The sequence below is a fragment of the Pezoporus occidentalis genome, unplaced genomic scaffold (genome assembly GCF_034315485.1).
Source record: "Pezoporus occidentalis ecotype Australia unplaced genomic scaffold, CSIRO_AGI_Poc_V1 ctg130, whole genome shotgun sequence".
NCBI classification, from domain to species: domain Eukaryota; kingdom Metazoa; phylum Chordata; class Aves; order Psittaciformes; family Psittacidae; genus Pezoporus; species Pezoporus occidentalis.
In genome coordinates, this window is record NW_026913104.1 from 1,702,722 (window position 1) to 1,721,059 (window position 18,338).

General features: G+C 52.7%; 3 protein-coding genes across 6 annotated transcripts in view; all 3 read left to right on the top strand.

Moving 5' to 3' along the window:
• The first annotated feature begins 47 nt into the window (after positions 1-47).
• On the top strand, positions 48-3,983 carry CRYAB (crystallin alpha B). The gene is made up of 3 exons (XM_062608689.1): positions 48-842; positions 2,383-2,505; positions 3,652-3,983. Exons 1-3 carry the CDS (start codon positions 645-647, stop codon positions 3,853-3,855), a joined length of 525 nt encoding a protein of 174 aa, XP_062464673.1. The 5' UTR covers positions 48-644; the 3' UTR covers positions 3,856-3,983.
• Positions 3,984-5,719: 1,736 nt separating this feature from the next.
• FDXACB1 (ferredoxin-fold anticodon binding domain containing 1) lies at positions 5,720-9,185 on the top strand. Its single transcript, XM_062608662.1, is given in 4 exon segments — positions 5,720-6,179; positions 6,700-6,856; positions 6,993-7,254; positions 7,864-9,185. Coding segments are annotated over 4 exon segments (1,962 nt in total). The 5' UTR covers positions 5,720-5,944; the 3' UTR covers positions 9,172-9,185.
• Positions 9,186-14,534: 5,349 nt separating this feature from the next.
• The window catches only part of ALG9 (ALG9 alpha-1,2-mannosyltransferase), a 72,795-nt gene continuing 68,991 nt past the window's right edge, over positions 14,535-18,338 (top strand). For 3 of the 4 annotated variants that reach the window (XR_009962827.1, XR_009962826.1, XM_062608677.1), the window contains exons 1-5: positions 14,542-14,931; positions 15,435-15,573; positions 15,749-15,883; positions 16,664-16,734; positions 17,602-17,690. Coding sequence is in view for 2 of the 4 variants with exons in the window: in XM_062608677.1 (XP_062464661.1) it covers positions 14,831-14,931; positions 15,435-15,573; positions 15,749-15,883; positions 16,664-16,734; positions 17,602-17,690 (535 nt within the window). In the remaining 2 variants the exon portion in view is untranslated. Of the gene's footprint in view, positions 14,932-15,434; positions 15,574-15,748; positions 15,884-16,663; positions 16,735-17,601; positions 17,691-18,338 lie in introns of all 4 variants that reach the window. The other variant, XM_062608678.1, reaches the window with a different exon arrangement.

Below are 18,338 nucleotides of genomic sequence, written 5' to 3' on the forward strand. Positions count from 1 at the left end.
GCACTGTGAGGAAAGCCATCTTTCGTTCACACACACCAATGGGTATCCACTAAGGCTTACTGGGATGCAGAGAACTGCATTGCCAAGGGTACCTCGGCAAAGACCTCCTGGAGTCTTTCCTGCCCTCCAACTAAAGCAGGCCTGTGCCCTCTTTTGCCTTAAGGAGGGGCAGAGCTCTCCCTAGGCTGGTGGGTGATGTATGACTGAAGTCTCAGTGCTGGCAGTGGGAACAATGGCCCCTTGTCATTTTCCCTGTAAGCCAAAGATAGGAGTTGCATTGATCCTGCTGGCATCCAAAGCAGCTGGGAACATCCGCCAAGCCTGCCTGGGTCTCTGCAGATAAACAGCACGTGGGGAGCAGGGCGGGTGGCTGGGCAGTTTGGCTTCTTGCTGCCCCATTAGGCTCCTTTTCTTCTTCTCCCCTTCCCCCTCCTCCTCAGCAATGTGTTCAAATCCCTCAGACAGCTACTGGGCACCACTGAAGGGACCAGCCCAGGAGTGGGACAATAAAATCCCTGACACCACTGTTCAAGAGGCCTGAAGGGGGGGGAAGATCAGGCCAGCTGCACGGGTATAAAGCTGTCCTGCGCTCCCGGCACAGCACTGCAGCACAGTCGTTTGCCAGCCACCTCCAGCGCACTCCAATGGATATCACCATTCATAACCCCCTGATCCGCAGACCCTTCTTGTCTTGGTTGGCACCGAGTCGTATCTTTGACCAGATATTCGGAGAGCACCTGCAGGAGTCAGAGCTACTCCCTGCTTCCCCCAGCCTCAGTCCCTTCTTGATGAGATCCCCCATTCTTCGGATGCCCAGTTGGCTAGAGACAGGACTCTCTGAGGTAATCTTCCCTTCTTAATGATCTTTGTTATTGCTGTGTGCACATCCTGATGGGTCTGGAGCTGGAGACCCATGAGAGCTGAGATCTTGGAAGCTTCTTATAGGTGGTTATTAGGAAAAGGCCGAGGAAAAGGGTGCTGTGTTTGTGTCTCTGCTCTTCTGCATTAAGAACCTCTGTATGCTTGTCTAATCATTTGTAACTGAGTGCAAGTATTGCCATATCATTCGGAATAGAAGCAAACTGTGGCAAACGAGCTGATGGAATAAAGGAAGAGCCCTTATCTCCCTGTCTGCTGTGCAAAACTTTCAATCCCACTCCCTCCTGAGAAGCAAACAGAACAGGGGTAGTTGGCAGGGGTAATGAGATACTCATGTCAGGCAGTGTGGGAGCTCACGCTGAGGAAAAAGGGGCCTGTTTTAGAGAATCGCTGCTGAGAAGAGAAGCATTTTAAGATACAGGACCCAAAAGATCATGAAGCAGCTGGCTGCTTACTTCAGGGGCTGAGCCAAGAAGCACGTAGCTCCAATAAACTTACCTGTTCTGTGAGTCAACTGTCTTATTTTCAAGTAACTTTTAGAGCTATTCTAAGACAAAGGATTGAAAGTATTGTTTTAATCTGCATAATGTTTCCCTTGATTTAGTGACCTGAATCTGGCTGTTCCTGAAGCAGCCATAAAAAGCACCACAGGTAACAACATCTCAGTCAGTGGAGAAATCTTCTGGAAGGAGGAGGAAGCACTTAGCCTCCCAGGTCAAACTGCAGAAACCAGTAAGCAGAGCTGGCACAGAGGCTGCCTCCACATCCCAGAGCAGAGCTCCAGGAGGCTTGCATGTTCCTGACCATGAATGCAGCAGGAAGGCTGACACAGCCAGCTCTTACAGCAAAGTTCCACAGATGTGCCCAAGACAGGCAGAATGTGCAAATTCAACCTCAGAAGGCAGCAAAAAGCAGTGTTTAATAGAGGTGATAAAGTGCAAAATGGAGGGGAAAGAGGCGAGATTAGCAACAGGTGATTTTGAGTTTCAGCAAAAGTCCTGCTGCTCAGATTATGGAGGTGAGCAGTGAGGCTGTGCTTCTCACAGTGACACATTATTTGGGTTATTAAAGAGCAGTGATACAGGGGAAAGATTGCGAGCTTTCATATGAGCTTCACTCAGCTGTACAGGCAGGGTTTCTTTTGCTTTTAAGACTTGGCAAAATCCAGCCACAGAAACTGGAAATCTCCAGACATTCTGTAAAAAGAATTGGATGCAAAACCCGTACACCAACAGAAGAGTCAGTTTTAACAAATTCAGATTTAGAATCTCTTCCTTGCTTCCAAGGAAAACATCTATCAAGAGAAAGCATTCACATTTTAGATACCGCAGTGATGGGCATTAATGTAACAGGCCAGCAAAGGGCAAAGCCACCCAGATCAGAATACCAAGTCTGACACTGCATGTGTAGATACCACAGAGTCTTGAACTGCTGTATTCTGAGAGTCTTTTTAAGCTGAAGCCCTCACCCGCTCTTTTCTGAAGCCACCTACTTGTTTTGCAGATGCGACTGGAGAAGGACAAATTTTCTGTAAATCTTGATGTGAAACATTTCTCCCCTGAAGAGCTAAAAGTGAAGGTGCAGGGGGACATGATAGAAATTCACGGGAAGCACGAGGAGCGCCAGGTACTTCTACTTTAATTGTATGACTGATTGATAGAGTCAATGTGAACTTCCTCATCTATGGTTAAACAAGGAGACTGCAAAATAATCCTCTGTGCTCATCTCAAATAGTTCTGGTTTCTTTATTAACCAATCCTAATGGAAGATGCTCTGTGCAACACCCCACCCTGCCCAGATGATCCCAGGCTGGGCAGCAACAGGGTGAAGATTTATTGCTGATGTTACATGAACTGTGAACTGAACTGGAAAATCACCTTTGAAATGGGCATTTTTGGGCCTCCCTCTTTCTGTGAAGAGGCCAGGAATGCAGGGAGGCATTCCACAAGCTAACAACAAACTGTAATAACTAAACCACATAATGAATCAGTGCATTACCCTGTTCTGTTACCATGAGGCTACCTCTTCCTGAAAAAGGCCCATCTTTGTAATCTTTAAAGATTGTATTCTTTCAGCATTGCTTGCTGGCTCAGGAGACCTGTGTGGCAATTGGACAGACAGAAGTCAAAAGCCATGTCCAAAGCTGTATGCAGCAGGGTTTGCCAGTCTCCACCTCCCTCCTACCACTGCCTCCTTGCCAGAAGGAAACGAATACATGTAATAAAATAGCTATGTGACTGGAATTGTCAGCTTTAAGAGCTTCTGGGATCACAAAGGTCTGTCAGTCAGGAAATACAGCATTACTTGTAGCTGGTGGAAGCCTATAATCCTGACATAGCTTCTGCAAACTTTTTTGGCTAAGAAAATAATCAAGTACTAGGGCAGAGATCAGCTCACTAGAAAGCTGTGTATCTCTAATGTTCTGGGGACCGTCAGGAACGGGGGTAGATGGCACTGCACATGAGTCTAGCTGCTGCATCTTAGGAATGACAGCACACCACTGTGCAATGAGACCAGTCTCAGGCACATATAGCTCCTTTAAAAAGTGCATCTGCATGCACCTGCAGCCTAGGCAGGGCAGTGCCTCACTTCTGCCTGTCTTGTCTCTTTAAAAAGAGCATCTCATAATGAAAATTCTTCTAATTTTCTGAAAAGTTTTCCTGTGAGAGCTGGAGCTTCCCAATCTCGGACTTTACGCAAAGAGCCCATGGTTTAGGTGGAACTGAGTGAACATTTCTAACCGGGACTGTTCCTTCTCTTCTCCTTTTGAAGGATGAGCATGGCTTTATTGCCAGGGAGTTCAGCAGGAAATACAGGATTCCAGATGATGTGGACCCTCTGACCATAACTTCATCACTCTCTCTGGATGGTGTCCTGACTGTGAGCGCACCAAGGAAACAAAGTGATGTCCCAGAGCGCACTATCCCCATCACCCGTGAAGAGAAGCCTGCCATCGCAGGAGCCCAAAGGAAGTAGGCTGCTCTTCCAAGTCACCCTGAGGGGGCCATTTGAGAGCACTTTTCATCAGATACCAGCTATGCTGAATGGCTACTCTTATTATTTATGCTGAGAAAGTTTACTAACAAATAAAACATGAATAAGCAGCTTGTACTTTGTTGTTTTAGCACTGAGCACAAGGAAAGTGGTGGGTCAGAAAAGCTGTGTGAGGTTGCTGTGCAGGGAAACATACCTGGCATTATTCTTGCTTACAGCTTTGAGTGGCAGGTGTGTCAAGGAGAGTTTGTCTTCGTATTCACAAACACTTTGCTAGTTTCACTTGGTGTACTCTGATGTTTTGCAAACATCTAATTGCATGAACCTTCTCCTTCAATGTTGCCAGAGGATTTCAGAGTGTTTCACAAGCAACAGAAACGTTTTTCCAGTGGAGACTAGACTGGTAAAACAACTTCATGACAGTCAAACCCCTTTGAAGTGTGGGTATTCGATAACAACTGACTGGAAGACAACTGCATCTTAAATCTCTAGAATGACTCATGTTATGGACAAGCATCCAAATGCTGCCACCAATTCAGAGCAGTTGCAGTTTAAAACTGCAGAGCTGCAGTAAACGCAGGTATATCTAGAGAGGAGAACATTCTGCTCTTGTGATGCAAATCACATCACTTTGAAACCATGTTGTCAGTGCCCTTCAAGCAGGAAACAGGATCTGACGTCTACACTATTAATCTGACTTATGCAAACATTGCTGAGCGGTACAAAACACAAATCTTTTCTATAGAGTAGGCTTTTGTTAGCCTCAAATTCGGGAGCAAGAAATAGGATTTTTGAGCGAAAGTTCATTGGGGATAAACGTGATGAGGTTAGCTAGACAAGAATACTTGAAATGCAAATACCACTCCCTGAATGACTTGAAATACCTGTTCTGTGATGGCACAGGAGTGCAACTCAACAATGAGAAAACAACCTTGTCATCTCCAAGCACAAATGTCATTCAGAAGCTCTTCTTTAGCTACACTACTGATCCAACAGACTGTGTTTCAGTTCTGTGCATGGACTTTTTATTCTCCAGTGCTTTGACTTGTGGTAATCTGAAGAGAATGTTGTTTCAGTGAATATACTGAAAACCTCACCCCACGGGGCTTTTGTTGATAAATCATTTCATTGGTGGTGCATTTCCAGCCATACTGGGAAAGTTTAGAAGTGCTGCCCAAGTCCATCCACAGCTCCCCAAGGCCAGTAGCATACATTAAGGATCATGGAGGGAGTTGTACATAGAGATCTTGGGCATGATCTGGCAAGAGAAATCAACAAGTCCCTAGGATCATCTTAGATCTCAACAGCAGTTAACATGACATGGAATATTGTCCCTTCTACTCCCACAGTCACTGGAGAGGGACTTCCTATACTTGTCTGTGTGACAGAGGGCACCAGAGAAGAGCTGTGCTCCTCCTTGAGGACAAAAAGCTTTTTTGATTGGTTGATTTTTGTTTGGGTGGTTTGGGTTTGTTTGGTTGGTTTTGTTTCTTTGTGGGTTTTGGTTTGTTGTTTTTTTTTTTTTTTTTTGGGGGGGGGGGGGTAGGGGATGGTATGGTGTCTATTTCCCTAAGCTTTGATCCTGCATTTCTCAGTACCGAACACATCTCAGAATAACTTACCCACCCTTTGAAACGAAGTGATTTAGTCAAGGCCACAGGGACCTAATGGGCAAACTGACCTCAGACCTCATTGCAGGCAGTATCTCTGTTGGAGCTTGCTTTTTGAACAATTTTAAGCCTTCCACTGTCAGTGACTCCTGAAACACTGTCCTTGGCCTCTGCAGCAGCTGCGGGCACACAAATAGAACAGGCACCAGTAAAGCACTGCTGTTCTCTCTCAAGCCCTAACTCGCAGTCCTGAAGCTACACCGTCTTCTCAGTTATAGCTGCTGGCCTCCCCTGGGGCGCCGGCAGCTATCTGGGCTCTGTGCAGAGGGTCCGTGTCGGGGAGCGGCTGCACACAAAGCAACCGGAGATGGCCGCAGAGGCCCCGGCTGCGCCCGAGAGGAGAAGCCGCTTCCGCAGCGCGTCCTGCGGAGCCCCGCCGGGGCCAGCGGCGGTGCGGCCTGATGCCACCGGCAGGCGACCGGCGGAAACGTCATGAGGCAGCGCCGGGCTCCGGGCGGAGTGCGGGTATGGAGCCGGTGCGCCGCGTCCTGCTCATCGGGGAGGGCAACTTCTCCTTCGCGGCCTCGCTGTGCGGGGCCGAGGGAACCCACGTTGTGGCCACTTGCTACGGGAGTGAAGAGGAGGTGTCCGGGTGTGGAGGAGCAGCGGAGAACATCCAGCGTCTGCGGGAGAAAGGTGGGTTCGCACCCCCGTCGTTGTGGAGGGAGGGTGGTGGCGGTGGTCCTTTCTCACAGCGTCCTAGGAGACGGGGAGAGGAACGGTGTCGGTAGTGCTCAGCCCTTAGCTCTCACCGCTGTTGTCGTGACAAGGCTCTGGAGCGGCGGCATCCCTCCCTTAGAACGAGGATCCGGCGCTCCCATTGCCTCCTCAGGAGCTGTGCCGTCACTCTATAGCCCTTCACCGCTCCACGCACCTAAGACGACTGCTTTTGCCACGAGGAATTTGAATTGTCCAAATCGATTTGCCCTAAGATCTAATCAGGCTGAAACAGAACTGAAACAAGTAGCCAGCAGAAGACTCTGCAAGCCAGGAAAGGGAACCTAGCCTTTGTGGTTTTCCTAATGCGCGGGTGGGAAGACGCCTGGTAGCTGCTGCTCTGATATGCTTAAAAGTGGACTAGAGGGCTAACTGCTACCTTCTTTTAACATTTTCCATAACGATTAACATCAGTCTTGTTTTTCGATTACTGTTGAAGGAGCTGAAGTTATGTTCTCAGTGGACTGCACCAAGCTGAAGGACTATTTTTTACCAGGAAAAAGAGAATTTGACTGTATTCATTTCAACTTCCCTCACTGTGGAAGAAAGGCTGGGGTAGTGAAGAACAGAGAACTTCTTGCGCACTTCTTCCATAGGTAAGGCAGACATAGCTCTGTGCTAATTAAGTGCCATGATACAGATTTCTAGCTGTGTTATGTGTGTTTTTCTCACACTGTAAGACTTCTGGGTGTAATAGCAGGATTTTTTTTCGTTTCCTGGCTTTCCTTCCAGCTCTGCAGAAGTGCTATCAGAGGAGGGAGAGGTCCATGTGGCTCTTTGTAATGGACAGGGTGGGACACCTGCTGATCAGCCAAGGAGAGAATGGCACAACAGCTGGCAAATAGTGGCTGTGGCAGCAGGAGCTGGATTTATCTTGAGTAATGTTCATCCTTTTAAAGCAGAGACGATCCATGGATATAAGTGTACAGGCTACAGGTAAATGTGGCAAAACTGAAAAGATATTTGTGCTCTTATAATACTTAGCACTAGTATGGTCTTTTAGTATCTTGTTTGTTGGAGAGAGGAACTTCCTTTAATTTTCTTTAAAATAGCTACAGTTCTTTTTTGCCTGTGAACAGACTAGCCAAGATAAAGTGCAAGCTTCTTGCCAAACTACCCTTTAAAAAATAAATTTATTCTAGCATTTTAAAGGTCAAAATGGCCCATTTGAGAACAAATGTGAATCTCGGCCTCGAGATGGGAGGATGGCTGTGGAACGTGTATCTGCTTAGCAGACAATCGAGAATCACAGCATGGTTGATGTCGGCAGGGACCTCCAACAATCATCTAGTCCCACCCCACAGCTGAAAGCAGAGCCAGCTAGCTTATTCCAGTGCTGGACCACTCTCCCAGGCAATGTTGCATTTTAGCACCTTTTAACAAGACCTGGGATTCAACAAGAAGCAATTTGATTCACTGCTGTAGTCTGGTAATGCCTGTGCTGAGTGGCAGTGGTGATCCTGACTGTTCTCATTCCTTTTTTACCAGTGAAAGTGCAATTAGTTCTTGATTGTAACATGGAGAGAAACACCACTGTCCTGAAAACATGTTAGCCATTTCAACACTTCTGATGAAAGACTTGGCTTGTTTGGGTAATTATTAGAAACCTTTATATCTGACACTGTTTTGGGTAAGTTGCTGGGCTCAAATTATGATCACAGGAAGGTATCTCAGGGAAATCTGTTTAGTGGTGTGTGTAATTCACACTTTTATTTTCCACAGGGGTTTCCTAGAACCAAATTCAAATCATCCGGTACGGACAGTAAAGGAGAAGCTCACTGCAGAGCTTTGCCAAGCCTTTCCGTTACAAAACATTGACTCCTGCCTTCCTCTGCTCCACCAAGGTCAACTCAATGGTGTCTGTGACTCAAATATCTTTTGGATCATTCTGAACCCAGAGGAGACTCCAAGCACTGAAGAAATGTCTAATGGACTGGCAAATGCAGTTTCATTTCACCATGTTGATTTTTGCAGGGATGCAGATAGGAATGGCTGGGTGGATGTACAAGAGGGATGCCACACTTCAAAGCGGTATTATCTTAGACCTTCCCTTCTACCTTATGCTCAGGCAGTAGTACAAAGAGGAGCTTTTCTCCCAGAGACCCTTTATGTTATTTCTGGGCTGGTTTTCAGGAGGTGTTTTATCACTCCTCACTCAATGCCTGTTTTTCATGAGATGTTTTTTGTAAGCGCCATTAACAGAGGTACAGAGAAAAGCTATATCCAGATGTTGGTGGATAACATTAAAACTAGCATACATTCTCTTCACCAAACTGTTTCCAGCTTTAAACTGAGTATCAACCTGCAGGAAGCAATGAGCTTTGAAACAACTGAGCTAAATGACTTTGCTGCTTTTGAAACTCAGCTTAGTAAAATTCAGTACTTAATCTGTGTGGAGACAGATACTTCAGGCTCCCATGACAAGGGCTCCTGTGTGGGAGTTATAAGGACAGCTCATTATGAACTAGTAGGCAGTGAACTGGTTATTGTCTTTGCTTCATTGAATCTTGACCTCGTAGCCATGCTGATCTGTGGAATATGTGGTTGGCGAATGCTCTGGACATCAGACAACCGGTTCCTCCATCAATTTCCTAGAGGAGAATTAAGGCTATTCAAGAGTTTTTCTCTCTATCCACCTTCCTATGTGCATGATGTCAGCTTTTGGGTTCCTGATGGGGAACAGTTCGATGAAGTTGCTTTTCACACCATTGCCAGGCAGGTGTCGTGTGAAACGGTCACGTCCATCCAGTTAATCGACAGTTTCCAGCAGTCAGAGACGCGACGGAGGAGCTTGTGCTACAGGCTGACCTTTCAGTCCTGCGACAAGGCCCTGAGCCGTCAGCTGGTGGCGGAGATGCAGCTGCTCCTCCGGAAGGAGATAAACCAGCACTTGGGTGTTACTGTTCGATAGAGAGGTGTGTGTTGGTTTCGGGTGATTGAGCACTGCCTGTGCCTTGTATTGATGGGGAAATGCGGTCCTCGACACCAGGTGCTCCGCAGCGCCCATCGCTCCCAGCTGCAGGGCTTTTAGGGGTTTAAAAGGACCGCCCCTGGGGCCGGAAGGGGAGAGGGGTGGGTTTGTGCTGCGTAGGCGGGGTCGTGGTACGGGCGGTGAGCCACGAGCCCAGCGCGTGCTGCAGCCCCGGGCGCCTCGCGGGAAGGCGGGAAACTCGAGGGGATGCTGCACGCGCCGGGCTCGTGCCCCCTCACCTCAGGGGCGCCTCGCGCGTGGGCGGGAAGAGCGGGAGCGCGCATTTACCTCAGGGGGCTGAGGGGGCGTCTGAGGCAGACGGGAGCGGGACCCGCCGGGGGACGGGACGGGAGCCGGTGCCGCCGGGGAAAGGGTAGTGATCGCCTCGGGATGGGAGGGAATCGGTGCCGTCGTCTTGTGGGGGAGGGTCTGTAATTGCCTCAGGATAGATGGGAGCCGGTGCTGATGTCTTGGTGGGGAGGGGTCTGTAATTGCCTCAGGATAAATGGGAGCCGGTGCCGTCGTCTTGGTGGGGAAGGGCCTGTAATTGCCTCAGGATAGAGGGGAGCCCGTGCTGATGTCTTGGTGGGGAGGGGGTCTGTAATTGCCTCAGGATAGATGGGAGCCGGTGCCGTCGTCTTGGGGTGGGGAAGGGTCTGTAATTGCCTCAGGATAGAGGGGAGCCGGTGCCGTCGTCTTGGGGTGGGGAAGGGTCTGTAATTGCCTCAGGATAGAGGGGAGCCGGTGCCGTCGTCTTGGGGGGGAGGGATCTGTAATTGCTTCAGGATAGAGGGGAGCCGGTGCCGTCGTCGTGGGGGGGGAAGGGTCTGTAATTGCCTCAGGAGGGATAGGAGCCGGTGCTGATGTCTTCGTGGGGAGGGATCTGTAATTGCCTCAGGATAGAGGGGAGCCGGTGCCGTCGTCTTGGGGGGGAGGGATCTGTAATTGCTTCAGGATAGAGGGGAGCCGGTGCCGTCGTCGTGGGGGGGGAAGGGTCTGTAATTGCCTCAGGAGGGATAGGAGCCGGTGCTGATGTCTTCGTGGGGAGGGATCTGTAATTGCTTCAGGATAGAGGGGAGCCGGTGCCGTCGTCTTGGGGGGGAAGGGTCTGTAATTGCCTCAGGATAGAGGGGAGCCGGTGCTAATGTCTTGGTGGGGAGGGGTCTGTAATTGCCTCAGGATAGATGGAGCCGGTGCCGTTGTCTTGGTGGGGAAGGGTCTGTAATTGCCTCAGGATAGATGGAGCCGGTGCCGTTGTCTTGGTGGGGAGGGGTCTGTAATTGCCTCAGGATAGATGGAGCCGGTGCCGTTGTCTTGGTGGGGAAGGGTCTGTAAATGCCTCAGGATAGAGGGGAGCCGGTGCTAATGTCTTGGTGGGGAGGGGTCTGTAATTGCCTCAGGATAGATGGAGCCGGTGCCGTTGTCTTGGTGGGGAAGGGTCTGTATTGCCTCGGGGCGGGTGGGAAGCGGTGTTGTCAGGGAAGGGTCCGCGTCCGCCCCAGGGCGGGCTGGCGGCGGTCGGTTCCCGCCGGCCGGGCTGGGCTCTGCGCCTTCCCGGGAGGCGCGCGCAGGCATCGCTGCAGGGGGTGCAGCAGGACCACGGAGGATCCAGTCTCCGCCTGGAGCGGCCCGGAGCAGCAGAGAGCTCTTCACCCTCGTCCCTGCAGGGAGCCCCGGAGCACCCATCCCGTGAGAGGAGCTGATGGGTGAGCGTTTACCGGGTGGGAGGGGGGGGGGGGGGCGGGGGGCAGGGGGCCGAGGGAGGGGGGGCGGGGGGCAGAGGGAGGGGAGTCGGGAGTAGGTGTGGGAGGACGGCGGGGCCGGTGGTGCTGGGGACAGTTCCCACGGGGCCGGGCGGGGCTGTGGGGAGCTCCCGGTCCCTTTCGTCCCTGACCGCGCTCTCCTGCCTTCGCACCGGTCTGCGGAGCAGACAGAGGCGGCGTCCGTCGTGTGGCAGTGATAGGCAAGAGCGCCTTCAGCCCCGGACGCTGAAGAGGAGCGGAGAGGGGAAGCCCGGGAGACTGAAGAGGAGCGGAGAGGGGAAGCCCGGGAGACTGAAGAGGAGCGGAGCGGGGGAAGCCCGGGAGGCTGAAGAGGAGGAAAGTGAAAGGCACTCTGGGCACAGGGACCTCCTTGTCACGGGGGCTGGGGTCACACAAGGGCGTCACTGGCACCTTTGGGGTGCCCTGGCTGGCTTTGAGCTGGGTGCCCTCCTTGTCACCAGGGTTGGGCTCTTTGCTTTTGCCATGTTGCTCCGTGGGTGGGTAGCCTTCCCGGAGAGAGGGGCAACCTTGTAAGCAGGGTGAGAGCCACCATCTCCGCAGCCTGGGGTGGGGGGAAGAGGAGCTCCTGAATATGGGGCGTTGTGCTGCAGCCAGGTTAGCCAGCCCGTACCTCGGGCTCCGTGGGGCTTGTTGGGAGTGCTGAGCTGAGGGGGACCGCCCTGTAAGAAGGGCTGTGTGTGGCCCCTCTGCTGGGCGGGCGGTGTTGGGAGGGACCCCTTTAATCAAATGGGTGTTTCTGTCCCTGACCTTTCAGAGGCATGGGGCTGAGATGGGTGGTTGGGCGTGCCCTGCCCTGGGCTTCTTTCTCTCTGCTCTCAGTACCTGGGGCAGTTTAGGAGGGTGGACGCTAGTGGGGAAGGTGGGAGGCTGGGGCGAACCTGTCTGGGACCTTCCTCTGAGGTTGATGTCCCTCACTCCCCCGGGCGGAGGACCTGGTTTTTGCTTGAGCCCTCACTTCCTTGGCAGCCGTCCCTGGACAAGAACATTGTGTGGAACGGTGCCAGTGAGCACCACGGGTGAGCTAGACGAGGGGCGGTGGGCTGAACACAAGAGCACTGCCAACACCTTTAACTGGCGGTGCGCTGCGTGATCTCCCTGTAAACACGGCTGGAGTCTTTGGCCTTTTGCCACGATGCCCCACGGTTTGGCTGCCCAGAGAGCGTGGCAACCCTGTAAGGAGGGTGAGAGCCACCGTCCCCGCACCCGAGGGGGAAATGGAGCTCTCTGGACCCCTAGGCCACCCTGTAAGCAGGGGAGGGCCGTTTCCCTGCCCCAGCAGCAGCTTTCTGCTTGCTGGTGGCCTACCCAGCGTGACCCCCTGTTGTCAGGGCGTGTCACAGCGTTTTCCCCTTGGCGTGTTGAAGCTCTCCGGCTTCCACGCAGCCCCGGGCGCGGTCCGAGGCTCTCCTCTCCTGCTCGCAAGTAGGGTGACTCCCCAGGCATTGGCTGCACGGAGCCCACGCTCTCTTTGTGGAACTTCTTTCCTTGTTTGTGTCTGCGATTGTGTGCGTGTCTTTGCGTGCGTGTGCATGAGCAGGAGAATGAGCTTGTTTAGGCCCTTGTTAAAAAAGCTGCAGCGTATTTAGCCTGAACTTCCCGGGAGGGCAGGGCTCTGTGCAGTAACAGGGGGCCCCCCTCTGAGTCCGTGAGCGGAGGGACGGTCTGGACTCGCCCCTTCTTTCCAAGGACGGCACCGAGCCGCTTAGTCGCGGTGCGGGCAATGCGACCCGCCTGTAGTCAGGACCTGGGTCTCTGCCTGCGTGGCTGCCTGTCCCGCTGGTGCCCCGCCAGCGTGACCCCCTGTTGTCAGGGCGTGTCACAGCATTTGCCCCTTGGCGTGTTGAAGCTCTCGGGCTTCCACGCACAGCCACAATAATCGGTGGAGCCCTCTGTCCCCTAGAGCAGCCCCAGCTCGCTTTAAGCAGGGCTTGGGACGCTGTTTTAGCCAGCCCACAGGAACGAACCCTCCCTCGCCCTTCAGAGGGCGCAGGCCCACCTTTGGCTGGGCTGACCTCCCCCTGCTTGGGGTCGAGGTCGCTCGCTGGGCTCCTGCAGAAGTACAAGATGATGATGGTGACGATGATGATGATGTGCTGCAGCCACGAGGCCCGCCCGTAACTCGGGCGCAGGTCGGAGCCTCAGGCTCCGTGGGGCTTGTTGGGAGCGCTGAGGTGAGGGGAGCCACCCTGTAAGGAGGGCTGTGAGTGTCCCCTGCTCCCAGTGGGAGTGCTGGGAGGGCCCCCCTGTAAGCAGGCGGGTGTCCCTGGCCCCAACCTTGCAGGGGCAACAATTCGGAAGTCGTGTCTTCTCACGCCAGAACTGGAATGGCTTCTAAAACGCCAGGGAACGGCCCTGAGCCAAGTACCTCCCCCACACCCATAAAGACCCTCCCCAAAGCACTAAGGATGCTGTAGTGTGACTGCAGCCCCGGTGACAGGGACCGTCCCTTTGCCCGGAGTGCCTTTCTCTGGGCCCTTCTTCAGCCCGCTGCTTCTCCTCCGGCTCGCTCTTTCCTTGCAGTTCCACACGCGAGGGATGCCTCTGTTTAACCTTCTCCTCCGGGGCCTGCTGCCAAGGAACCGGGGAGCCTCTGCCCACTCCTCCGCCCGGTGGACCGCGGGGCGCCCGCCCCGGAGGAACATCCCTGCTTTTGTTTGTCCAGAGTCCTGGGCCTGAGAGCAGAGACCGAGCGGACCAGGGCACGGCGAGGAGGGTGGGATGGGAGCAGGTCGAGGGTGGCCGGCGGCGCTTGCCCGCCTCAACCACCACCCCGTTTGCAACCAGCTGCTCGGCGTTAAAGCGACAGCTTCTCCCGAGGGTGGGGGGAGAGACCCACTTCAGGAGGTTCTGCCCAAGCCCCCCGCCCCTCCCGGGACCTGCCCTTGCCAGAGCTTCCAGCGATTCCGCTGCCCCTAGGGCAGGAACTGCCCCGCACTCTACAGAGCGCGCAGCTGGCAGCCTGCGTGGGGTGACCGCCCCCCTAGTGGGGTGCGGGTCAGGGTGCCACTGAACGGGAGAGAGGGGGCCCCAGAGGGGCTTGGGGACCAGGGCCGCCCCCTCCAGCCGCTGCTTTGCACGCCCAGCAGCGCGTGCCCAGGGTGCCGCCTCCGAGCACGCCTCCAACGCCGGCGAAGCCCCGGAACCTCGCTCCGGTGAGAAAAGGCGAGTGCCGAGGTGTTTGGTTGGGGGGGGGGTAGGGAGGGAGGGGGGGGGGGGGGGGGAGCGTATGCTGCGGGGGCGGCGGAGCAGCGGGGACTGCTAGGCCCTGACTGCCTCCTCTGGCCCCTGCAGCGGCTGCTGGCGGAGGGGTCCGTCGAGCGTGGAAGGACCAGCGGGGCAAGAGCGAGCGAGGAGTGGAAGTGCGGGAAGAACGCGCACGACAACGCGGTCGTGAGCAGGAGATGTCCTGCAACAGCTTTTGTCGCTGCCCTTTTCCCAGCTATTTACTGCGGCGGGTACCCAATAAAGCGCTTTCTCCAACCGTCTCCTGTCTGTTTGGCTACTGTCCTGCCCGAGTTTGCCCGGGCAGGGACGGGGCCGTAGGCCCTCGGGAGCATCCACCGCCGCGGGGCTGCTGCCGTCTCGCAGTCGTGGGAAGGGGCGACCGGCGGCTACCATAGCCGTGTTCCGGCTCCGCTTCCTCTGCTGCGGGGCGCGCTCCGCACTCCGGCGGAGCGAGCTGACGGCGGCCCGCGCAGGCGGCGTGGAGGCGCGCGCCCGTGCCCACACCCGGCATGGCGGCCGGCGGCTTCGGCAGCGCTGTCGTTCCGTTCGCTCGGGCCAGGTAGCGGGGTTCTCGGCTTCCCGTTCTCGGCATGGCCGCCAAGGGGGCTCGGCAGCGGCTGCGAGCTGGAGGTGGCGGGGAGGCGGCCCGGCCGCGGTCGGAGGCCGCGGTCACGGAGGAAGCCCGCTTGGAGTAGGTGCCGGGGCCGGCGTCGGGAGGGGGGGGTCCGCGGCGAGGCGAGGCCGGGACGCGGTGGGCGCCGGGCGCGTGCCCTTGCAGCCGGGCGGTGCGAGCGGCCGCCTGTCGTGGGCGGGTTCGCAGCGGCATCCCCAGTCGCCGGCGGGGCCGGCTCCGCTGCGAGCTCCCGCCCAGGTATTTCCGGGTCTTTGCGTCCTGAAAGTGCCCGGAGCGAGCCCCCTGCAGGGGCTGGTGCGTGCCCAGCCGGCGCCGTGTGTGCCGTGTCCTGCTGCCGTGCGTTAGGCACCCAGGGCCCTTGTTCCGTTATGGTGTGGGGTGGAAGATGGTTCTTCCTTGGCACGGAACCGGTAACCCCCCAAGAAAGGAGTGAATGAAAGAGACTTAGGTGACAGAGATGCAGATACGCTTGTCTGTTCTTTGCGTAGCATCGCATTGTTAGTCTTGAGCTAGTTGCCGGGTCTTCTACGTGTGTATCTGTACTTTTCTCTTTGGACTAGATCACCTGGGAGCAAAGCAGGACAAGTTTGGGCTCCTGAAGGATCAACGGCTTTTAAGTGTCTCATTTCAGCCAGGTTCTGTGCAGCTCTCTTAAGCAACATCTCTGACTGCGATGAGACCTTTAACTATTGGGAGCCGGTAAGTGGCTTTGTCTCCTCCGGGATACTTGAGAGTTTGTAGCTGGCTGTGCAAATGCAGCTTTATCTGGAACCTTGCGCTAATCTCTGCGTTTCAGAGAAATTAGGGATTCAGGGGTGAGACATGCAAACCTGTCTGCTCTGTGTAATGCGTGTTTGTTTAATCTGAATTGTAGACGCACTACCTCGTTTATGGCAAGGGGTTTCAGACATGGGAATACTCTCCAGCCTATGCCATCCGCTCCTATGCTTACCTGTGGCTTCATGCCTTACCAGCTTTGTTCCATGCTAGAGTTCTACAAACTAATAAGGTAAATCAGCCAGCTGTGTGGGTGTTTCTTTTCTGATGAATAAACATGCCTTTAGCCTGTGTTAAAGAGGTGCTCTGTTTGTTGTTGGAGTGAAAAGGACTGGTATTTACAAAACACCCCTTTGTTTACAAATACCCCCCTTCCTGTAATAATTTGCGAGGCTTTGTAAACTGACTCAATGGGATCCAAGGAAAAGTGATTGGGAAGTTGCAGAAAAATCCCTTAAGGCTAGAATTTGTCTTAGAAGCTGTGTTTGAGGGGCTGGTTACTGGCCTTTTGAGTGTAAGCAAATCTGGCGACAGTTAGCTGGCAGCCCTTTGCTCTCATCCACTCTTGAGACTTTCACCCTGATGTTTTAGAAGCCTGAATTGTTTTTTATGCCCATTGTCAATGACTCTTTGCTTGTTTTTCCAATAAGCTATAATAAGTTACTATTTTGCAAGGAATATTGCAAACTGAACTCATTGAAATGTAAAAAAAGCACCAGATGCCTTCTGTTTGGGTATCCGTGCCATACTTGGCATATTTCTGCACAACAGAAAACAAAAGGGGGCAGTTCTGTACATTCAGTGGACTGTGTGCACTTTCCGTGTTTTAAAGGACTTCAGTGTTAGAGAGCTAGGCCTTGAGCTGGCAGGACCTTCAGCATCCCTTGGGGTTGGGATTTAGGTCTCCCAAGAACAGGCTCTTTGACAACTGCCACACTTGCTAAAAACTTGCTAAAATCAGGTGCATGAGCTTTACTGCAAACCTTGTTCAGACTCTGAGTATGTTTCCTAGGTTCTTGTGTTCTACTTTCTCCGATGCTTCCTGGCCTTCCTGAGCTGTGTTTGTGAACTCTACTTCTACAAGTGAGTGTTAAAAGCTGTCTATAGAGAATGCTTTGGAGTCAGGTAACACATTCAGTTGCTGCAACAGGAAATGTATTGTGAAGCTCATATCTGGTAAATTGGGCTACTTCACAGTGAACCTTTGAAACGTATTCTCATGATAACTTAATGAAGTATTGGTCTAAATTCCACTGTTAGGACAAAATTATATTCTTAGATCTGCCACCTCCATCTCCATTCTAGTATTTTGTTGACTACACTCCTTTTCTGATACCAGCAAGCAGGGTGGGTGTGTTGTAAACTGAGCTGTGCTGAAGGAGACACTGGTACTGTGTTTGCTTACCATAGTGAATTTTGGTTTTGATTGTTGCTGTCTGTAACGTATTTGCTAATGGTATTTACATCCACTAAAAGCAGTAGCCTGAACATATAATTATCTTGTCTACGCTGGATTTTTTGTCTTACCTGCTGCTGCTTCGTTTGGGGCTTTCAGACTATTAGCTTACATGATTTTTGTTTGCAATAGCCTGGTTTTTAGAATGTGAGCTGTGGGGTTTTGCACATTGGGCTTTTGTGAGGGGTGAGAATCTTAGACTGATGTTGTTACAGCAATGCAGGCTCCCTAAGTTCCTGAGATTTGTGCAAACACAGCTGGCACTGCTATAAGCCAAGTGTTTTGCACTAGTGTAATTAACGAGGATCTGAAATCCCAGGCCAGAGGCAGCTGTGTGGCTCTTCAGGTGGCCTTCAGTGTCTGACTAATGAGGCTCCCCCACCATAAAGGTGTCAGGATACTCCATGGATTGTTTGCGGCTCTGCATGAACTGGATACTGTTTGTTTATGTGCTGAGGATATTTTTGGCCTCTAATTCTCTGTTGCTTCCTTAGGGCTGTATGCAAGAAGTTTGGGTTACATGTGAGCCGGCTGATGTTGGCCTTCTTAGTACTCAGCACTGGGATGTTTTGCTCATCTGCAGGTAAGATTGCTTAGGAATAACACTGACCATTACTTTGTCCATAGAAAACAAAGCCAGGTTCAGAGAGAAGATCCACAGTACTAAAATATCTCTTTAGTAATTGTTTGTTGTATTCTGCTGCATGTATTTCTTTGGCAGGTGTGATGACAGAATAGGTGTTGATTCAAATTATGTTCCCTGTATCATGCTCTTGTACCTTTCAGTTTTCCAGGGCGTGTTTGTTTTTATTGCTGCCTCCAGTTTCTCTAGGATGGGGCTTGCTTTTTAAAAGAGGTTTTTGGAGGGTCATGTTTTAGCATTGTTGTTTGCTTGTGTGTCCTGTCCCCCTGGCTGGTTGTACACGTTTGCTTAGCCAACCACTATAAGACTTATAGAAAACATAGAAAACACCTGCCGAAGGTATTGAGGAAGGTGCAGAGGGAGACTTTGAGCAAAGTTTTTTTGTATTGTGTGCACACAAGAACTTAAAGGGAAGTACCACAGGTTATGAATGTTGAGATTTTCTCTTTTACCCTTTTTCTGTTTATGGTGAGTGGAGAAAGGACTTTCCCTTTGTTTTTGCAGTGTCATGGGTCTCGTTCTTCGCTTCTCACCAGTCTCTGCTCAGTTGTTTCAGAGACTGTATCCAGTCAGCTCATACCTGCTGCC